At 35.8% G+C, this 20,752-nt stretch overlaps 1 protein-coding gene across 3 annotated transcripts in view; it reads left to right on the top strand.

The window, feature by feature from the left end:
• The first annotated feature begins 5 nt into the window (after positions 1-5).
• The window catches only part of ZFC3H1 (zinc finger C3H1-type containing), a 50,623-nt gene continuing 29,876 nt past the window's right edge, over positions 6-20,752 (top strand). The window contains exons 1-6 of one of the 3 annotated variants that reach the window (XM_043879440.1): positions 6-839; positions 5,397-5,813; positions 15,033-15,097; positions 17,539-17,737; positions 17,958-18,181; positions 19,528-19,651. In XM_043879440.1, the coding sequence (XP_043735375.1) occupies positions 245-839; positions 5,397-5,813; positions 15,033-15,097; positions 17,539-17,737; positions 17,958-18,181; positions 19,528-19,651 (1,624 nt within the window). In that variant the 5' untranslated portion in view covers positions 6-244. The remainder of the gene's footprint in view (positions 840-5,396; positions 5,814-15,032; positions 15,098-17,538; positions 17,738-17,957; positions 18,182-19,527; positions 19,652-20,752) is intronic. The other 2 variants (XM_043879458.1, XM_043879448.1) reach the window with 2 other exon arrangements.

Here is a 20,752-nt window from a genome sequence, read left to right as displayed (position 1 = left end):
GGCGGAAGAGCCCCGATCGCGGAGGAGCAAGGGGGCGCTAGGGTAGGGAAGAGGGTTGCGACGGTCCGGCGAGAAAGAGCTGGGGTGCGGGGAAGTTGGGGAGCAGAGCCCGCTAGGTCTCCAAACAGGATAAGGCCGCACCGACCGGGTCCGTTAGGAAAGAAGGAAGCCGAAGAGGAAGGCAGTAGTCGGGCGGATCCCCGGATAGAGGGCTAAAGGTTGTGTGGAAAGCGCTGTTCCCGGGATGGCGACCGCAGATACTCCGGCCCTGGCTTCCAGTGGCCTCTCGCCTAAGGAAGAAGGGGAGCTTGAAGATGGGGAGATCAGCGACGACGATAATAACAGTCAGATACGGAGCCGGAGCAGCAGCAGTAGCAGTGGCGGCGGGCTGTTACCGTACCCGCGGCGAAGGCCTCCTCACCCGGCCCGGGGCGGTGGATCCGGCGGAGGCGGTGGCTCCTCCTCGTCGTCGTCCTCTTCTCAGCTGCAGCTGAGGAATTTCTCACGCTCGCGGCACGCGTCAGAGCGGGGCCACCTCAGGGGACATAGCAGCTACCGACCCAAAGAGCCGTTCCGGTCTCACCCGCCCTCCGTGAGGATGCCTTCCAGCTCCCTGTCCGAAAGCAGCCCCCGGCCGTCGTTTTGGGAACGGAGCCACATCGCCTTGGACCGTTTCCGTTTTCGAGGCAGGCCTTACCGGGGTGGGAGTCGCTGGAGTCGGGGACGAGGAGGGGGTGAGCGAGGAGGCAAGCCGGGGGGCAGACCTCTGGGAGGAGGAGCGGGATCCGGATTCGGCAGCAGTCAGAGCTGGCGAGAGCCCTCTCCACCTCGGAAGAGTTGTATCCTTAACGTGGCGGTCTGCCCTGGGTGTGTCACTAAAGTTCCTTTAGCGTCATTACTGGGTCTATGAGATGAGTAACTTTTCTGAACCGTCAGAACCGCTTATTTGTCATTGTGTCAATATACTTAACGTAGGTGGTTCCTCGGTAAACCCGGTGTGTCAAATTGCCGCGTTGTTTCTTAAAATTGCTTGATTGGGTATATTGCTTTTTTTAACAGTAACTTGTTTTTGGATGGGGGCCAAACTAGTGGAATCTAAGTGTAAAATCAGATTTGAAATACTACATCACAAGTCCAGGTTTCATTAGCCTTTGTTTTTGGTAGTAAAGTTTGTTATGTGAAGTTGTTTTAGATTGTTAGAGGGAGAAAAAAGTATTAGCTGTAAAAAGTTTGAGGAATACTGTTGCTTATATCGTATTGCATTGCCACATTGAAGATTATGAAGTGTCGATACACCGAGTCCTAATGTTTTTATTTGTGATTCTTTTTTTTTTTTAAACTTTTCTTGATTTATTCTTATACATTGCTGCGTTTTTAAGTTGGGGGGAAAAAAACCCTGGTGTCACCAACTATTAATTCAGAGGTTTGAAATTCATGTATCTTTGGCAGAAGCTTTACCTCCTTAACTTCTCTATTTCTTATGTTCATATTTTGGGCATTTTATAACTCTTAGTGCAGACAGTTGTGGACTAGAGAGATAATGAAACTTACCAACATTTTTATTTTAATGTATTGGAAACCATGGGGTTTTTGGGGAGGTGGAGCTAATGGAGAGGTTAAGGAGGAAAATAGCAAATATCTGATTCTTGTCCCCTCTAATCTTATTCTTAGTTATCTTAAACATTCCTGAGTTTATTCATCTGAGGATTTGCTATTTTAAGATGTGTTTGTAGAACTACCCTTACAAAGTTTTTTTTTTTTTTTTTTTACGTTTAGGGTATGTATTTCAAGATACAACAAAGTGATGCAGATGTATATTTATAGTGATTAATTAATATTCTCTTTCAGATTATTTGTAGAACTGTGTCTTGACATATTCCATGATAATTGTGTCTTGTCTCCATGATAACTGCATAAAAATAGTTTATTGAGAATACTTATTGCTGATTGTAATTTCCATGCTGTAGTGATTTTTTAATATATTCATTATATATGAAACTTACATGTAATGACATTTGTTGGGGAGACAGGCAACGTTATTTTCACAGAATAGTTAAGACCAAATGGTCTTTGCAGATGTCAGGATAGAAAGAGGACCAGAAATGTAGTTTAGATAAGGAGGAGGAGCTTCTGATGCTAGTGCTCTGAAAAAACTTATGCAACCACAAGTTGGGTCAGGAGCACTCCAGGATTGTTTCAGGAAAAAAATCACATAGGTATTTAACTTTTAAAAAGAAAATGTTCTTTGAATAAAGATAGAAACCCTTAGCCCAAGATACTTTTTTAAACCAAGGATTTGTTAGTTGTCGGTTCTGAGCCTAAGAACAGAAGAGCTGTTTAATTACAGACTCGTAAATTATTTAAGAATACAAAAATGATTGAGGTTTGACAGAAAACAACAAAATTCTGTAAAGCAATTATCCTTCAATAAAAAAAAATTTTTTTAAAAGGATAAAAAAGAATACAAAAATGAAACTTGTGCGTTGAAGAGACAAATGTTAATTACATTCAGTGTAAAAAGTTCAAATTGAGGTATGTAAAAAGTACTATGGGAGCTTAAAGTTTTTTTCTTATTTTATGTTAGAGAAGGAGGTGATGCATGGACTTGCCTACTTCCTGCTTTTGCCTTCTTTCTGCCCATGGATTCGATATATATTTGGCCTCTGCCATATACCTTTATTAATTGTTAACCTTAGATGTTTTTATTAATGAACAAGCATATGGTGTTGTGAAACAAGTATGGAAAGTATCCAGTCTGATTTCTGTAGTAATTCATCAGAAATGAGCTGTCTTGGTGTTTTTCTTTTCACACATCCTGCACAGGGATGATTGTTTTGATCCTCTGCTCATTGTTTTCCTTGTGAAGTAACATTAATCCATCCTAGAGGTGGAATTCTTTATAAAAACTTGTGAAGAGAAACATAGTTCCCAGCCTCTTTTATGTAACGGGAGCAAATAAATTTTGTAATAAAAGATTTTGTTACTTTAAATTCCTTTAATACCATGATTATACCAAGTTTAATTTTTATTTCCACTGTGTACTTGTAATAGTGACATTTTTATGTTACAAGTATTGCATTAAGAAAGAATAAGAGTTATTCTGTGACTTATTTCTGTAATGTAGAAGTGAAGTAGCATGAGTACAGGTGAGTATTTTTTAAAACTTTTTCAGTAATAATTAAAATATGCTAGATGCAGCTTTAATGAAATAGAATAAACCAGATTCTGTTGGAGGTAGTTATTTTCATTCTCATTCATTTTTAGTTTTCCTTATTGATAGGCACTTAGTCAGTCACTCTTAGCATATGTCTCCTTTGGATGGCTGCAGCTTAAACTTTCAAATCTGGTCATAGCTAAGATAAACCAGATTTCAGTTAGAAGCTCCATGTTGACCAATTTCTTATTAAATCATTTAAGTGTTGGTTTCATTCTAACTGTTCTGTGTAGGTAGAAGTAGGAGACTTCATTTAGCTTTGAAGGAGATTAATTAGTCATAGCTCAGTTGATTTTCCTTTTTTCCTGTCCTTTAGTTATTTTATTTTTTGTTAGTGTATTGAATCTTTTCTCTTTCTGAATGTTTCCAGGGACTCCAGTCTTATTTTTTTAGTTGCTGTGACTCCATTGAAAAAGTGAGATTTAAATGTAGATAATTACCCAAGTTTATGTACAAAGAGTATGTAATGGTGGGGTGGGTGAGCAAATAATTTCTAGCTTCATGTAGCAGAGGGCCTTTGAATTGGGGTCAATTTGAAGAACAGAAAAACCTACACACAAAGCTATGCATAAATTGTGATAAACCTGGAAGAGGTAAGACTGGAAGGAAATCATGAAAGCATTATATGCCATTGTAAGGATTTTGGACTCTATTCTTAGTGAGATTAAAACAAGGGATAAGATCTGATTTGTGTTCTAGAAAGATTAACAATAGGATGGAAGATAGCTTGTGGGAGATAGAACCCCAAATACCTACCACCAGGCAGAACTATGGGAGTGCATTAGAATGCTCAGAATGAAAAGAGAGAGACCAAGTAGGATTCACTGGAGAACACTATTGTTGAAGCAGTTGGGAGAGAAAGATGTCATTAAAGACCAAAAAAAAAAAAAAAAACCAAACAAAAAACCCGAAAACCTAGAGAAACAAAGAGTTAGAGAAATCAGATGGAATAAGGTTTGAAAACACAATGGATAAACTCAGCCAGCAGAAGCCAGATTCCATTTGGTTGAGGAGGTAATGAGAAACCAGTATTATTTCAAAAAACCTAGCTCTAAAAAGGAGATCAGAAAACCAAAGACTTGCTAGAACAATTTTGCTGCAAAACCTTTAAAGATTTTCAGTTGTAATGATCATTTAGTTTCCAAAAATACTTGGTGGTAATTCCCGTTCTTAAATTGGTTATTAGAGAAGTTTAAAAATCTTTGCAGATTGTTTGTCCAGTAAATTGTTTCACAGAAGAAACTATATTTAGGGAAATGTAATGTTATATCCTAGCCAGTTTAATGATCTATTAATGCCTTAGTGTGTTAAAACCAAATAAAATACTTGTCTTTTATTAATTTCTAGACTGGAGAAGTGAGGTGAAACAGTTCTTACATGTGTGAATTATTTTGAATAAAAATTTTAGTTTGGAACTTTGTAGCCACTTCCAACCATGAAGTTATGTTTTATGTATCACTATGTTAAAGAAAAGAAAGACCAAAAATAACAGGTTTTAAATATCCTTATCTTCAAGGAAAAATTAGTTTAGAAGATACATCTTGAATACAACTTAAGGTGTTTTTTTTAAAAAATGGTTTCATTGTCTTAGTTGTACCTATTTTGGATGTTAGTATACTTGATGAGTTCTAAGATTGCTATGTGTTAGGTTTTCAATACAGTGTTTCTTATTCATAACTTAGTCTTAACTATTAATTATCAGTGTTTATTTTTTATCCCTTTTTAAAAATTTGAGATGAGAAATTAATTAAAAAGAAGAAACGTCTTCTGATTATTTGAAGTGTAAATTATCAACATCGGTGACAGACCATTCAGTTTCTTCCCTCTTCCTTCAGAAACAAATCTTTAACAACCCGCTTCTTATGGGCTTTCCTGATCCCTTCAGAAGGATGCTGTAAGCTAACTAGGTGCTGTTCCTGTGGATACTGTGGGTCATAAGTGACACTGGTGATCTTATAAGTGGACTGTTTATATGAATACTTGTTAAATTTGAAATATGGTCACATAATGAGAGTGCTTAACACATAACAGCACATGTGTTAAATGGAATTTAGTAATTTTAAAATATCAATTCATCTTTGAAAAACACAAAAAAGGGAGACAATTCATCTATAACTTAATGTGTTTTTGTTAAATTAACTGAAAAATTTTTGGCAACTGGTTTCCTTAATACACTGTTCAGCCAAAAGTTTTGGAAGATCTCCATCAAGAAAACAGAATTATTCATCAAAAAGTGAAAACTGTGGGGAAGAAACGTTTGAAGATTTACTTCTGAAGTATAAGCAAATACAGTTGGAACTAGAGTGCATCAATAAGGATGAAAAACTGGCTTTGAGTAGCAAAGAGGAGAATGTGCAAGAAGATCCTAAAATGTTGAACTTTGAGGACCAAACAAGCACTGATAATGTCAGTATTATAAAAGACTCAAGTAAAGAAGTAGCTCCTGAGGAGAAAACACAGGTCAAAACTTTTCAGGCATTTGAATTAAAACCACTCAGGCAAAAATTGACTTTACCAGGAGATAAGAACCGATTGAAAAAAGTTAAAGATGGAACAAAACAGCTTTCCCTGAAATCTGACACTACTGAATCTAGTCCAGGTAATGGAATTTAAAATTTCAGTTAGTGATGACATTTCCTTCAAAGGGGTAACTGGTTATTTTGGTAGTGTACTTCATTGAAATGATTCTAATATTTTGTCTGAATTCTTTTTGCACTGTCTACATAGACAGTCATATTGTTGGATGATGACAAATTCTGTTTGATTTTGGCCTTAAGTGCTGATCAGGGCTAATAATACAATTTTAACATAAGTGGTAATGGGCACTTTTGTTCCCTAGCTTACAGGGGATACTTTTGCCATTTACATTTTTTTTTTGATTGGAGTTTAGTTGCTTTACAATGCGTTTCTGCTGTACAGCCAAGTGAATCTACCATACATACACATATATCCTTTCTTTGCTGTTTACTTTTAGACATAGTGTTGGTTAAGTTTATTGTAGGAATTCAGACCTCACTCCCATTCCTTGTTTGAAATTTTCAGCATGAATGGATGTTGACGTTTATCAGATATTTTTTCTTCATTATGGAGAAGAGCATCTAATTTTTCTTGTTTATTAGTGTAATGGATTATATTAATTGATTTTTATAGAGTTAAACCACTGTTGTATGATTGGGATAAATCCAGCTAGTTCATGATACATTATCTTTATACATCATGGATATGGGTTGTTAATTTTTCCTTTTCTTCTTTTATGAGAGTGTATATTTAGATACAGTAAAAATTTATCCATTTAACTGTGTAGTTTTTTGAGTTTTGACAGATGCAAGCAGTTGGGTAATCATTGCCAGCCATCACTGTTCAGATGTAGAACAGTTCCGTTAAGTCCTGCCAGTTCCCTCATGCCACCAACCCCACTTGTAACCACTGGTCTGTTTTTCTGACCCTATACTTTTGCCATTTCCAGAATGTCATATAAATAGAGTCATGTAGAACATTTTTTTAATCCTAGCTTCTTTGATTAGTGTGTTTGAAATTGATCCATGTGGTTACATGTATCAGTAGTTCATTCTGTTTTACTGTTGAATGTCCCATTGTATGGCTTTGCTACAGTTTTTTTATCCATTTCCCACTTGAGGGACATTTGGTTCTTTCAGTTTGGGGCAGTTATAAAACCTTCATGAATAAAGTTTTGCTAATACTTGTTTATAAATTTTCATCTATGTTCATAGCCTGTAGCTTTGTTTGTTTTTCCTTGCAAGTTTTAGTATAAAGTTGGTAGTGTGTCCAACTCTTTGTGACTCTGAATTGTAGCCCGCCAGGCTCCTCTGTCTATGGGATTTTGAGGCTAGAATACTGGAGTGGGTTGCCATTTTTTCCTCCCGGGAATCTTCCCAACCCAGGGATTGAACCTGCCCCTCCTTTATCTTCTGCATTGCAGGCTGATTCTCTACTGAGTGGGGGAAGGGGGAGCCTAGTATAAAGTTACAGTGCTCATAATGAGTTGAGTGGCTTTCCCTCTTTCAAATGGGTTTAAGGTTGTACTCATTCCTGGGATATTTGGTAGATCTTGCAGGTACAATTATCTGGGGCAGGATGGAGTTTTTCTGGGGAGGTTTTAAACTACTGACTGTTCGGGTTTTCTATTTCTGGGTAAAGCAGTTTAGGTAAACTGTAATTTTCTAGTAATGTGTTCATTTCCTGTAAGTTGAACAGTTTATACTAAGTTATTCTTAAATGTCTTACCTTTTTATTATCTGTAGCATTTATAAATTTTATCTCCCCATACCTTTTAAAATTTCCTCAGAAATAAGTTCCCTGCTTGTTAACTCATTAATTCTTAGCCTCTCTACTATTGACATTGTTTTGTGGTATAAACTTCTATTAGTCTCATTTTGGGCTATAAATTTTGCCTCCCTGATAGCTCAGTTGGTAAAGAATCCGCCTGCAGTGCAGGGACCCCACTTCCATTCCTGGTTGGGAAGATCCCCTGGAGAAGGGAACGGCTACCCACTCCAGTATCCTGGCCTGGAGAGTTCCATGGACTGTACAGTCCATGGAGTTGCAAAGAGTTGGACACGACTGAGCAGCTTTCACTTGGGCTGTAAGGTTTCTGTTTTAGTTGCATCTCAGCTTGTAATACGTAAGTTTTTTTCATTCAGTTCTAAGCATTTTTCTGATTTTTGTTGTTCTTTGGCCTGTAGGTTATTTGGAACTATTAACTTCCAAGAATGTAGGGTTTTTAGCTGTTTTTTTGTTACCCACTTGTAAGTCAGTCAACACTGTCAGAGACCTATGTGGTACCAATCTTTTGAAATATTTCTAGAGACTTGCATTATTGTCTAGCATGTGATCAGTTTTTATAAGTTCTTTGTGTGTTTGAAAGGAATGTTTGGGTTGTTAGATCAGGCTTTTATGTTCACATCTTAGAAGGAAGATGTAAACAGTTTTTTGACCTGCTTGACCTATCAGTTACTGAGAGGCTTGCTAAAATCTGCCAGTATGGTGGTGGATTTCTGGTTTTCAGTTTTTACTTTAAATACATTGAGGCTAGGGAATTATTATTCTTATTACTATGTAGTGACCTCTATGTCTAGTAGTAATTTTGCCTAAAAGATGATTTTGTCTCAAATTAATAGCCAGCCACACCATCTTTCTCTTCAGAAGTGTATGTTTTTTGTATGTCATTGCCTATCCTTTCAGTCTTTCTGTATCTTCTTGTTCCAAAGGTTATTTGCACATTAAATAGAACCGATTTCATTTGTAATTTAACCTGATAATCTTTGTCTTTTAACAAGACAAATATAATTTGTTCACACTTTTTCATGATTACTGATCTTTGTATTTCCTTTTTTTCTTTCTTGCCTCTTTTTTTTGTTTGTTTGTTTAAAATTTTTTTTTTTCTTTTACTGGTTTGACAGTTAGGTATTAAGTTTTTGGTCTCATTTTGATTCCTTTAAGAATTGTAACATGAATTCTTACCAGTGTTTAAAGTTAATCAAGGCATTTACTCTCTCCCTGATACACAAGGACAGTTTTTGCCTACCTTTGGCCATGTATTTAACTCTTTCTTAACTCACTCTTTTATGTCTAGAATCACTTAGGCTTAAAATACGTTTTTAAGAATTTCCATGTAGTAGTTTGTGTCTACCATATGAAAAAGTTACTTCTGTTTACCCCCCCTTAAAAGACAGCTTTCCCATGTTTAGAATTCTAGATTAGTTAATTATATTATCAATATGTTGAAGATATTTTCTGGCTTCCATTGTTAACTTTGAAAAGTCAGCTGTCCATCTTAACAGTTTCTCATTTGAAGGTAATCTATCATTTTTCCCTAGTTGCTTTAAAGACCCTGTTTTTGTCTTAATACTCTACAGTTAAACTGTGATATGTTAATTGTATTTTTTATTTTTATTCAGCTTGGGACTTGTTTTGCTCCTAGTTTTCATTGATTCTGAAAATAGTCATTATCTCTTATATTGTCCCATTCTCTTTTTTTTTGAACTCTGTATTGTATCAGTATGTTTTAGTAAATCATCTCACTTCACCTTTCATTTCTCTTAAATTTGCATCTGTAACTGTGTGATACATTCTGGAAAATGTCCTCTGATGTATCTTTCAGTCCACCTAGTTCTCAAATTCTTTATCTCTTGTCTGATTGGCCTTAAGCCCACTTACTGAATTTTAAATTTCAGTTACAGTTTTTGTTTTAGTGTTTCATTTTTATTTTGTTCTTTGGTCATTTTTAAAAATTTTTCTTCTGTTTTTCAAATTTATCTTTATTTCTTTAAACATTTTAATTATGGGCTTGTTTTGATTTTCCTCTTTGCCTGCTAGTTTCTGGTATCTGGGTCTAATTTCTAATTTTTGCTATCCCTGCTGGTTCTCATTTCTTGGTACCTTCTTTTCTTGCATGTTTAGTGTTTTTTGTTCATTGTTTTTTTTAAAGTAAGGTGTTCATTGTCCTCTGAATTATTTTGGTAGGGAGTTTTGGTGGCCTGTACAAAGGTGAATTTCCTAGCGAGGATTTGCTTTTGCTGCTGCCAAGGAGCTAAGTAGACTTTTGATTTGGGACTATGTTATATTTGACCTCTTCAGGCAACTCATGTGATGTAAATTTGATTGCAAACCCAAGTGGTGACTGATTCTGGTTACACATTCCTAGGGACATGTTTATTCCTCCTCAATTTAGCACCATGGTTCCAGACAGGCAGTTTTGAAGATTATACCCCAGTGGGATAGAGAAGACACATAGACAAGTATGGAATATATTTGAGTTATGTATGACAGCCTGGAATATATTTGAGTTATGTATGACAGCCTGCAGTAATGCAAAGGAAGGATCAACTACCTTCATTGGGATTTAGAAAGTTTTCATTGTGACGGTAATGTTTGATGGTAATGTCTTGGAGGATGTATCTTTTCCACTTGGGAATTCCCATCAGAAGGAACCAAATGAGCAGTTGAAAGCCTAAAGAACTTTTAAAGGATATTGAGATTGATCTAATACAGGTGCAGTGTGAAATATACGTATGTTTATTGAGTGGTTGGATATAAATTTATAAAAGTACAGGTTGAGATTGGAATGCAAAGGGCACTGAATATCTTGCTTAAGGGATTTAGATTTTCTTTAAACCTCAGGTGAGCCATCAAATATTTTTAAACAGAAAAATGATATGATCAGATGTCTGCTTTAGAAATATAACAGGCAGCAGTGTAAAAGAGGGAAGAAAACCAAAAAAGCTGAAATTTATCTGAATCAAGAAATTATATTGATTAGTGTTAAAACACATGCACCCCTTCCCCAGTCTTCAGCAAAACTTGCTGCTTTGCCATTAAACCTTTTGGTTGCTATGGGTCAGCTTCCGCCCCCCCCCCCCCCCCCCCCCCCAATTTCTCTTTTTTCAGGCCATTTACTCAACCTTTATCCCTGTTGTCAGTCTGTGAGGTTGCCTCCTATTTCAGGTGATCTCACTCAACTTCTAACTTTTCACTTCCTAATTGTAAGCTTATATCCATATCAATTTTCATTTCAGTTCTCTACTGTGAGGAAGTGGTGACCCTCTCTTTGTTTATGGCCACTTTGTCTTAACCTGATTCCTGGCTCTAATTTCTCTCAGTTTCTCTGGGATCTTACTCCAAAGGTTTTTTATTCTGTGTCCTCTTTAACCACTTTTCTCTTAAGGAGTGCTTACTATAAACACACTGGTGTATTCCATCCCCAAATCTGAACAATCTCTCCTCCCCATTCTACCTTGTCCCTTAACTTCTGTCTTTTCAACCAGACTACCAGAAAGGCCAGTCTGCGCTGACTCTTTTCACTTTACATCTCGGTAACTCAATGCAATACCTTCCTAACAATGCAGTTTGCTTGTCTGCCCCTACCAGAGTACTGAAACTACTCAGGGCAAGATTACTTTAACCTAGTTGCAGATTTTACTGTTCATTTTCTTTCATTTTTTTGTTTCATTCTTCCATTTATTCAAAAGTTAGTTGAGCACTTTGTTCCAGGCTCTTGGGAATACATCAGTGAAAAAAATAAATAATCATTTATTCCTTTGTGGGCTTGCATTTTAAGACGAGGAAACAGTAATTATGATGACTAAGTAACAGTTGTAGAGAGAGAAAAAGCATCGCAGTGAGTGAGTTAGAATGGAGGCAGTGGGTACAGCCTGCAGTATTAGTGAGTGATCAGGAGAGGCCTGCATTTGAAGGTGAGATTTAAACAAAGGCTTTGAAGATGGTGGGGGAATAGCCAAATGTGTACATGTGGGAAAGAGGTTTCCAAGCAAAGAGAAGAGATAGTTTGGAGTATTGGCTTTTTAACTGTGGTCATTAGACCTTCTTTACTTGGGAACTTAATAGAAATGCAAATTCTCAGACCCTATGCCAGATCTCCTTGGAAAAGACCTTGCTGGGGAAGACTGAAGGCAGGAGGAGAAAGGGGACGACAAAGGATGAGATGGTTGGATGGCATCACTGACTCAATGGGTATGAGTTTAAACAAACTCTGGGAGATAGTGAAGGACAGAAAAGCCTCATATGTGCAGTCCATGGGGTCGCAGAGAGTTGGACACAACTGAGTGACTGAACAACAGCAACCCTAGATCTACTAAAGAGGAAACTCTGGAAATGGGGCCCAGCAGTCTGTGTTTAACAAACCCTCCTGTTGATTCTGATACCTGCTAAACTTTGAGACTCACTGAACTAGAGTAATGACCCTTAGGCAGAGGGGTACTGGCACATTTGAGGAATAATAGGGAAGCCAGTGCCACTAAAGAAGAGGGAGTGAGGGGGATGAATAGTGGGAGAAAAGAGGTCAGAGAGAATGGCTGGGACAGATCATGCAGTATCTTACAAGAACTTTAGTTTTTATTCTGAGTGAAACAGGAGGTGTTACAGGATTTTGAGCAAAAGATTGGCATAATTTGCTTTGTATTCTCAAAGACTCACCCTGGCTGCAACTTTGAGAGTATTCTATAGGGAGTAGACACATCTATTACATTCAGTGATACTTTTCTCATTAATCTTGAAATTTCAGGGTTTCAATGATACTATACACATCAGTAATTTCTTACAACTTTCTTCTGACTTTCCTGTTTGTTTATTTTATAACACTTTTCCTTTATAACTTCTTATCTGTTGATATCTTTGGTGTTCTCTTCTCCTTGGTTGTTCTCATTTGTTACAGTTTTTTTTTGTTTGTTTATTTTTGGCTGTGCAGGCTTTCTCTAGTTGTGGTGAGTAGGGGCTAAGTTTCCAGGTGGAGTGTGTGGGCTTCTCATTGTGGTCGCTTCTCTTGTTGCAGAGCATGGGCTCTAGGCCACGCAGGCTTCAGCAGTTGTGGCTCACAGGCTCTAGAGCACAGCTCAGTAGCTGTGGTGCATGGGTTTAGTTGCTCCCCGGCATGAGGACGTCAAATTCACGTCCTCTGCATTGGCAGGTGGATTTGTAACCACTGAACCACCAGGAAAGTCCAGTTATGGTTTCAACTACCCCCGAATCCTGACTATCTCTTGCTCAGTTTAGAATTTCAGGTAATAATTTTAAAAATACTACATGGCTGCACAAGACCCATTTTCATTTTGGAAGTATTGAGTAGGAATTGACATAATAATATTGTAAAGACCTATGACAGGTGGTAGGACAAAAGGACCAAACCACGTATCTGGTCAATTAAACCATAACCTGCTTTTATTAATCTTTGTGTGAAGCTGAATTTATGGTCTGAAATTTATGGCTTGTGCTTGTTTTTCAGGTGACATTGTGCTCATTAGGTATCTGCCAGCTTAGTGGATAGTTGCTTTTACTTCCCTTACAGGGAGGTGCTACTACCTTTTTATAGAGAGCCTCATCAACTAATAGACTTCGCCTAACTTAATGATTCCTCTCGTGTCGGACAAAAGTTCAGTTCTTTTTACATTTATTATGGAAAGTCTGTCTTTTTTTTTTCCTGTTAATTTTTATGTAATAGTTATTACTATTCTGGTATTCTTTGAAGTATGGTCAGTTTTGCTATAAGGTGACATGCATTCCTGAAAATCACTACACTGGAATTACACAATAAAAACCACAGGGTTTATGGGCAGATCATGTTAGGGGAAAAGGCTCTCAACAACCTTGTCAGTGGCACATAAAAAAAAGATTGCAATCTAATAAAAATGATAGTGCAAGTTTACACATTAAATGGGTAAAAATGCCTGAAATACTATAATGTCACTTTACCTTGAGAAAGACCTAAAATGTGTTTGTGGAAGCAGGCTACAAGTTACAAGTGGAAGCAGCTCTACTTACAAGTTACTGTGAGTAGAGCAAGGGAGGTTATGTGAAATTGGACAGTAAATTGTAACACCAAATGGGGATGGGTGTGGCTCATCACATATGTACAGTGAACTGAAGAGCTGGTAGATTGCTCAGAGTCTGTGGGGTTTGTATATTCCTACATGGCTCCTCCCAGGATCGCGTGGGTACAGCTTTCTGCATTCTCGTGGTGTTTCTTGGACACAAATTGTACGTAAGCAAATGTGAAATTTGTATTGTCCTCAAATTATTTTCTAATCTGTTAATCATGTTGCAACAAATTTGTATTTCCAAAACAAGCAATATGGCAGAACTGACCTAACTCAAAGTTTGGTGGTTGCCTTCCATTTACTTTTTTAGGGTAGTTGATTAATTCTATGTATTGAATAAATTGCCTGTTCTTTTACCAGTAGATCTTGAGCAATCAAGTTAAGATATTCGGAATACTGGCAGTGGTATTACGGAAAAAAACCTAGATTTGGAATTTATACTTAGTTTGAATCCTAGCTTTGCAAATCCAGTTGTGTCATCTTGAGAGATTTTCTTAGTTTTTAACTTAATCTGTTTTAGCTATGAAAGAGTCTCAGTACTGTTACATAGGTACTATAACTTAATTGCATGATTTGTAGAGCTGTCGTAGAGGAAATAATATCGTTGTTTAGTTGCTAAGTCATGTCTGACTCCTTTGCAACCCCAGACTGTAGCCCTCCAGGCTCCTCTTGTCTATGGGTTTTCCCAAGTAAGAATACTGGAGTGGGTTACCATTTCCTTCTCCAGGGGATCTTCCCAAGCCCTGGGAAGTTGAACCCACATCTCCTGCATTGGCAGGTGGATTCTTTACCACTGAGCCACCAGGGAAAGCCCAGATTAGATAATATATAAGTAAGATTTTGTAATAACTTAATCATAAATATGGATCTGAGGCTAGAATTCTGGAAGATGTGTGGACGGACTTAATTTTGTCATTTAATCTACTTCTACAAATACTTTTTTGGATAAAGAGAGAACATTTCTTATTTTTCTTCTTCTTTTTGTTTTTAGTACATTTTGGCCACCAGGAAAGTCCTGAGGACATTTTTTTAATAAATCAATACTATCTCTAGATGTTTGAATTCATTTCAGCTTCAAAGGTCTGAATTAGTCGTCATCATATTCTTTTTTCTGTATTATCTATTTAGTAAGGAAGCTTTGTTTTTTGCCTACCTACTCTAAATTCTGTTCTTATTTGAAATAGTTTTTAATTCAGAAGTCATTTTTATCATGGTGCAGTTTTAATTTATATTTTATTGTTTTGAATTATTTTTGCCTTGTAACTTTCAGAAATGAAGCTGATATGTAAAGTTTTTTCAAATTTTCATTCTGGCAACATTCTTTCCTTTTGATGGAGAGATTGAGAAAATGAAACTCTTTATTGAGACCTTTAAAAATAATTATTAGTATAAATGTCACGTAGCATTTTATTTTAAATTGATTGTAGCAGTCTTTTAAAGCATTCAAAGTATGCTGTTTTATTTTAAAGGATTAGAAGAAAAGGAACAAAATTTAACCAGAAGAATTAGTGCCTCAGATATTCTGTCTGAAAAGGTAAGATAATGCTTTGTGGGATTGGATATCTCTGTAAGATTGATTCTTGTTCTGCTTTACTCTGTTCTCTTGAATGGAAAGTTCTGTCTTGTTTTTCACTTTTTTTTTTCATCATTGCTGTACGTCCATTTGGATATAAACCTTAAAGATAAAATCTGGAGAGAGATCTTGGAATATCAATGTCTCCACTGGATTCAATTAACATATTTAATTGAAGTGCTATATGTTATCTGTAGGTGAACTTTCTGCTTGTATTTTGAAACTTTTGCTTTCCAGACATTTTCTGTCCTTTCTATGGGAGGATTACACTGTGGGAAAACTTTGAAGTTAAACCTTGACCTGGCGTCCAGTTCTGGTTCCTCTTAGTAGCTGGGTGGTCTTGCGTCAGCTGCTTAGGCTTTGCCTGCCTCTCTTTTCTTTTCTACAAAATGAGTCTAATGTCATCTGTTCTCTGGATTGTTGTGAGGTTCAGCAGGGTAAAGTGCAAGAGCATCAAGCACTGTGTTTGTTTAATAGGTACTCACTGGGCCGAGCCTTTTGTTTGTTGAATTAGATTATCTGAAATATCTTCAGTTTCTTCTGTTAAGACTTCAGTTTCTTTCTCTGAGTAAATTGAAATGATGAAAACAGCTTAGAAGTTTTAGGAAAGAGATGGTCTTGAATTTAAGGGTGATAAAATAACAGATATACCCACAGGCAATCATGCATATATGTATATATGGTTTTGAATATCCTAACAATAACTCTATAAGGTAGGTTGACATTATCTCTTACAGAAGAGCTGAGGTTCAGATGTGTAGATTAACTGACTTGCTTAAAGTTTTATAAGAATTAGATATCAGAGCAAGGAGCTTGAATGAGCCTCAGTACTCTTCTTATTGATCAAGTAACTGCTTTGAGGGACAGTATCAGTGGTCTCTCTCATTCCAAAAGTACAGGTAGCAAAAGATAATCAAAGACTTTTAAGTCTCTGTGGAACAGTAATGATAGCTTTATTTTAGTTAAACTCTGGATCATCACTGTCCAATAGAATTTTCTGTAATAATGGAAATTTCTATATCTACACTCCAGTATGGTAGCTATTAACCACATGTGCCTATTAAGCATTTGGAATGTGACTAGTGTGACTGCGAAACTAAAGTTTTCATTGAATTTTAGTTAAATAGCCACGCATGACTTACTGGTTCCATTTTTTGGATAGCATGACTCTAGATCTTCAGTACCAAGCAGTAGAATTTGATGTTTAAATGACTTAAAGTAAAAAAGACTCATGATAATTTTTCAGCTCATTTTTTACATATATTTCCCAAGAAAGCAAAGAGTAACTGTATCCTGGTTTGGGTAAACTGAACTACCGAAATATGTGATGGTAGTTCAGTTAGGGATTTATAATAGTCTGTAAAATGTTAAACCACTAGATAGACTCTATTGTTTTCTTTATGTTTAAGAATTAATTTAATTTGATTTTAAAAGTATAATTACAATTCACTTATTAGATTAAGTGAACCTTAATTTTTTTGAGTCTTAGCCTCTTTTTAGTTTTCCCTCCTTTTCTGTTTATACACATAAGGGACAAAACATGCATAGCTTTGTGTTGAACTTCAAGGAGTGGGGATGCCAGAGGACCCCCTTATTGCCCTCCCTCCAAAGACTCATGGACTTCAATCTCACACTTTTGCTTAGGTCGCCGGACATTTTCTGTTATATTTTAGCTAAAATGTGCAGAATAGATAATTTTTAAAATTAACTGAAAAAAATAGTGAAAAAATAAAGGTTATTTCAATTGGAAAAAAGTTATCAAACGTTTATTCCTAAACTGTTTCCCTGTTTTAGCTTCCCTGAAGAAGTCTTGGGTGTTAAAAATATTGTTGATACCAGATAAATATCTGTACCTTTAGAACATGGAATGCTCAAGTATAAGCAAATCTTTATATATTTTTTCCTTCAAAACTGATTTGAAGAATTATAAAATATATTTTTAAAAGTTTGCAAGTTTGAATCTTGACATTTCATTGTGCCTGTTCTGTGTAGTACTTGTAAGGCTAGTAAACACCCATGATTATGGGACCACTTTGTTCTTTGGTCATTACCTCCCCTGGGTTGGTTTCTTCTTGCATTCACTGCCGTCAGATTTCTACTTTGGGAAGCAGTTAAGTGCCAGTCTCAAACTTTTTTTTTCGTCAGTTGTACCCTCCCCCTCTAACCCTTCTCATGTATACATATACCCTCTACAGACTGATCTTCAGTTTGTATTACAGGAACTGAGTTAGAGTATAGGGCTATGGTAACTTATTCAGTTTCCTTGTTTTATTTGTATTTACCATTTAAGTATTTGTTTTAAAACTAACTTTAAATTCTGATCTTACAGCAGCTTTGATTTGGTAATATGTCTAAAGTCAAATAATAGAATTTTTAAATGGCAACTATTTCTTTTGTTAAAGAAGCTTGGTGAAGATGAAGAGGAGTTATCTGAACTGCAGCTTCGTCTTTTGGCTCTTCAGTCAGCCAGTAAAAAATGGCAACAGAAAGAACAGCAGGTGATGAAAGAAAGTAAAGAAAAGTTGACTAAGACGAAAACTGTACAGCAAAAAGTTAAAACCAGTACAAAAACACATTCGGCCAAAAAAGTTAGCACTACAGGTGATCATTTCTATTAAACTCTTTTAATTTATTTCCTATATCAGTATAGTTTCTAGATTTTAATTCAGAAAGTTTTGAGTTGGGAAATTATATAGGGCCCTGAATAAAGAACAGTCCTGTATAAACAGAACTTAATGATTGAAATAATTATTAAAGCTTTGTTTTCTCTTCTTGAAAATTCTAACTCTAATAGAGGCTGATGTTTCTATATTTTTTAAAGCTAAACAAGCATTGAGGAAGCAGCAAACAAAGGCGTGGAAGAAGCTACAACAGCAAAAAGAACAGGAAAGACAGAAAGAAGAGGATCAGCGTAAGCAAGCTGAAGAAGAAGAGAGAAGGAAAAGAGAAGAAGAAATCAGAAAGATTCGAGATCTCTCAAATCAGGAAGAACAGTACAATCGATTTATGAAATTGGTTGGTGGAAAGAGGAGATCAAGGAGTAAAGTAAGGAGTTAAAAAATACAAAATCAAAGTATTACTCAAGTTTGAGTATCCTTGTATTAGCTCATAAATTCAGTCAACTAGGAAAACGTATTAAGTTACTTTGTTTGATAGAGCTTGTTATAGATAAATATTGCTTTGGGAAGAAGGGAAGGTAGGTTATAATTGAGAATGAATTGTTTTTATAGTTACAGATGCTAGAAATAGAAGAAATAGACTAAAATTATGATTAGAAAAGCCTCTCTTTGGCTTTTGTGTCCTTTTCTATTTAGAAGAAAGAAGCATTCCTGAGTTGCAATGAGGACTTATTCTTAAAATTACTATTCCCTTTTAGTTTTCCATTGTTTAGTGATGTAGAATTAGAAATGTATCATAATTAGTTGATATGGACTATTTTTAAGAAAGTTAAATCATCATATCATAATAGCCTTAGTGCATGTGGCTACTTCAGTTATCAAGCATTTGTGAACCTTTATTATGTATAAGTCATTGATAATGACTGGATGAGTCGTTGCCTTTTATGGCTCATGTCAGGAAGTAAACTGGAGATTTAATATTGATCTGGTGCTATTAGCAGTGACAGATTTCAGAATTCTGAACTTTGAGACTATACTTGGAAGTGTATTATTGATATTAAAGAATAGAGGGATATTAAAGAGTAAGAGCTGTTTAATTGTAGGGAGTCAAGGGTTAGATTTAAGTAAGGAATTTATAAGTATTCATACTCTGAGCTTCCAAAAAGTACTTTGATGAAATCTTTCTATAGAAAAGTATTGTATATTACTTGTATTCATTTGGATAGGTTTTGGTAATTTTTAATTTCTTATAAACTGTCTCTCAGTGGAGATTGTAAGAAGTGAAAAAAAAGAAAACAGCATATAAGCATATGACCAAGAGTTTTTAGTTTTCAGTTATCATTAATTTATTCATAACTGAAATGTTAATTCGGGCAATATTCTAAATAAAACTTAATAACATAAAACTTGAATTCATTTCTCTGATTTCTTAATTTGCAGAGAGAGGCCATTAGTATTTCTGATCTTGGTGTCATCTTACTTTCTAGAGGAATAGCTGATTATTTAGTGACTCAGTTCACTGGGGGATTTCATCTGTACATGTAGTACTTTCTAGCTTCATTTTCTGTCTGACAGTTATAAAATGTCTGCCACAATGTACCTATCATGTATATTGAATTTCCCAAATCAGATGTGATAGTTCTAAGTGGATCATCATGATTTTTGATACTGTTCTATGTAAAAGATTACTGTTAATTGTTTTATAATTTCGAGCCTAATAGTAGACTGAGACAGAAAATGCTGTGAAACTAAAAATAAATCTTGTATAATTAGTCTTCAGATCCTGACCTGAGACGATCCTTAGATAAGCAAGCTACTGATAGTGGAGGCGGCATTTATCAATATGATAACTATGAAGAAGTTGCTATGGATACAGATAGTGAAACCAATTCTCCAGGTATGAGCTAAAACTTAAAACATTTGTACATTCACAATTATTAAGTAGAAAATGATCAAGAAGCTACCCAAAACATTGAAAGAAATGTGTAATGAAAGTAAAATTTGCTGGTAGGTTGTACAACCAAAGACATTATTTGGTGTTTAAATACTTCAAAAGCAAACCTCAAACTGTAGTATTAACCTTTATTTTCTTGTATTTCTTCCTGTATAGTATTTTAATAAAAAAGGCAGTATTCTGCTGTTAACTGTTTGATCTAAGAAGTGAATATTGTGGGAAAGGTGAGAACACTGCTTTAAAAAACCAACGAACAAAGAAATCTTTAAGTATCTTTATGTCTAAGGCATTCTTCATTTTAGTAAAAAAAAAGGATCTTTCTTTTGTTCAGGCTTCTTTTCTCCTTCCGCTGATGGTACTTTGTAGGAGTAGAGAGATGGAAAGGGATACCAGTGGTGCCTTAGGATGAGCCGATTATAATTGTTAGGGCTACACCTCTGAGAGTGCACATTTCAGGATGTGGCCCTCCCTGAGAGTTAGAGACTCACTTTAGTTGATTTTCAGGAGTAATGGACTGTGAGAGACCTATCCTCTTACTAATTAAAGCTATCCTCTTACTAATTAAAACAGATAAGAATGGGGCAGACAACAAAATGCTGTTAGTGTTCTAGAAACTAGAATACTTACTTGCAAGGTCATATGGCTAGTGTTTTTCTTCCACTGGTTGTATTGTGAGACCAGATGAAACTAGAATTCCACTTTAGTGTGTCTAGAGAGAAGGCAGAATCTATATGATTTGGTAATGTTTAGGAAAAGTTCATTTTCAGGTTATAATGTTTAGGTTCATATTTAATAATCTTATATTTTCATGTCATAATTCTCTTTGGTCAGCCTTTGATTATTTCTAAGTTCTTGGAAATGATTCATTGTAGTTCTCAAATATTGACATTATTATTACTCTATAATAGTTTTATGATTTACCCTTTAGAGGAATTTTGTAAAAAAATAATATAAAAAAATATAATCAAATGGCATCTAGCAGCTCCATATAAGTCATGTGGTTAATACTCATTGACTTGAAAGACAACTGGGACAAAGAAGAAA

The sequence above is a fragment of the Cervus elaphus genome, chromosome 3 (genome assembly GCF_910594005.1).
Source record: "Cervus elaphus chromosome 3, mCerEla1.1, whole genome shotgun sequence".
Taxonomy (NCBI): domain Eukaryota; kingdom Metazoa; phylum Chordata; class Mammalia; order Artiodactyla; family Cervidae; genus Cervus; species Cervus elaphus.
Note: the sequence above shows the minus strand (reverse complement) of the source record. Positions and strands in the feature narration are given on the sequence as shown.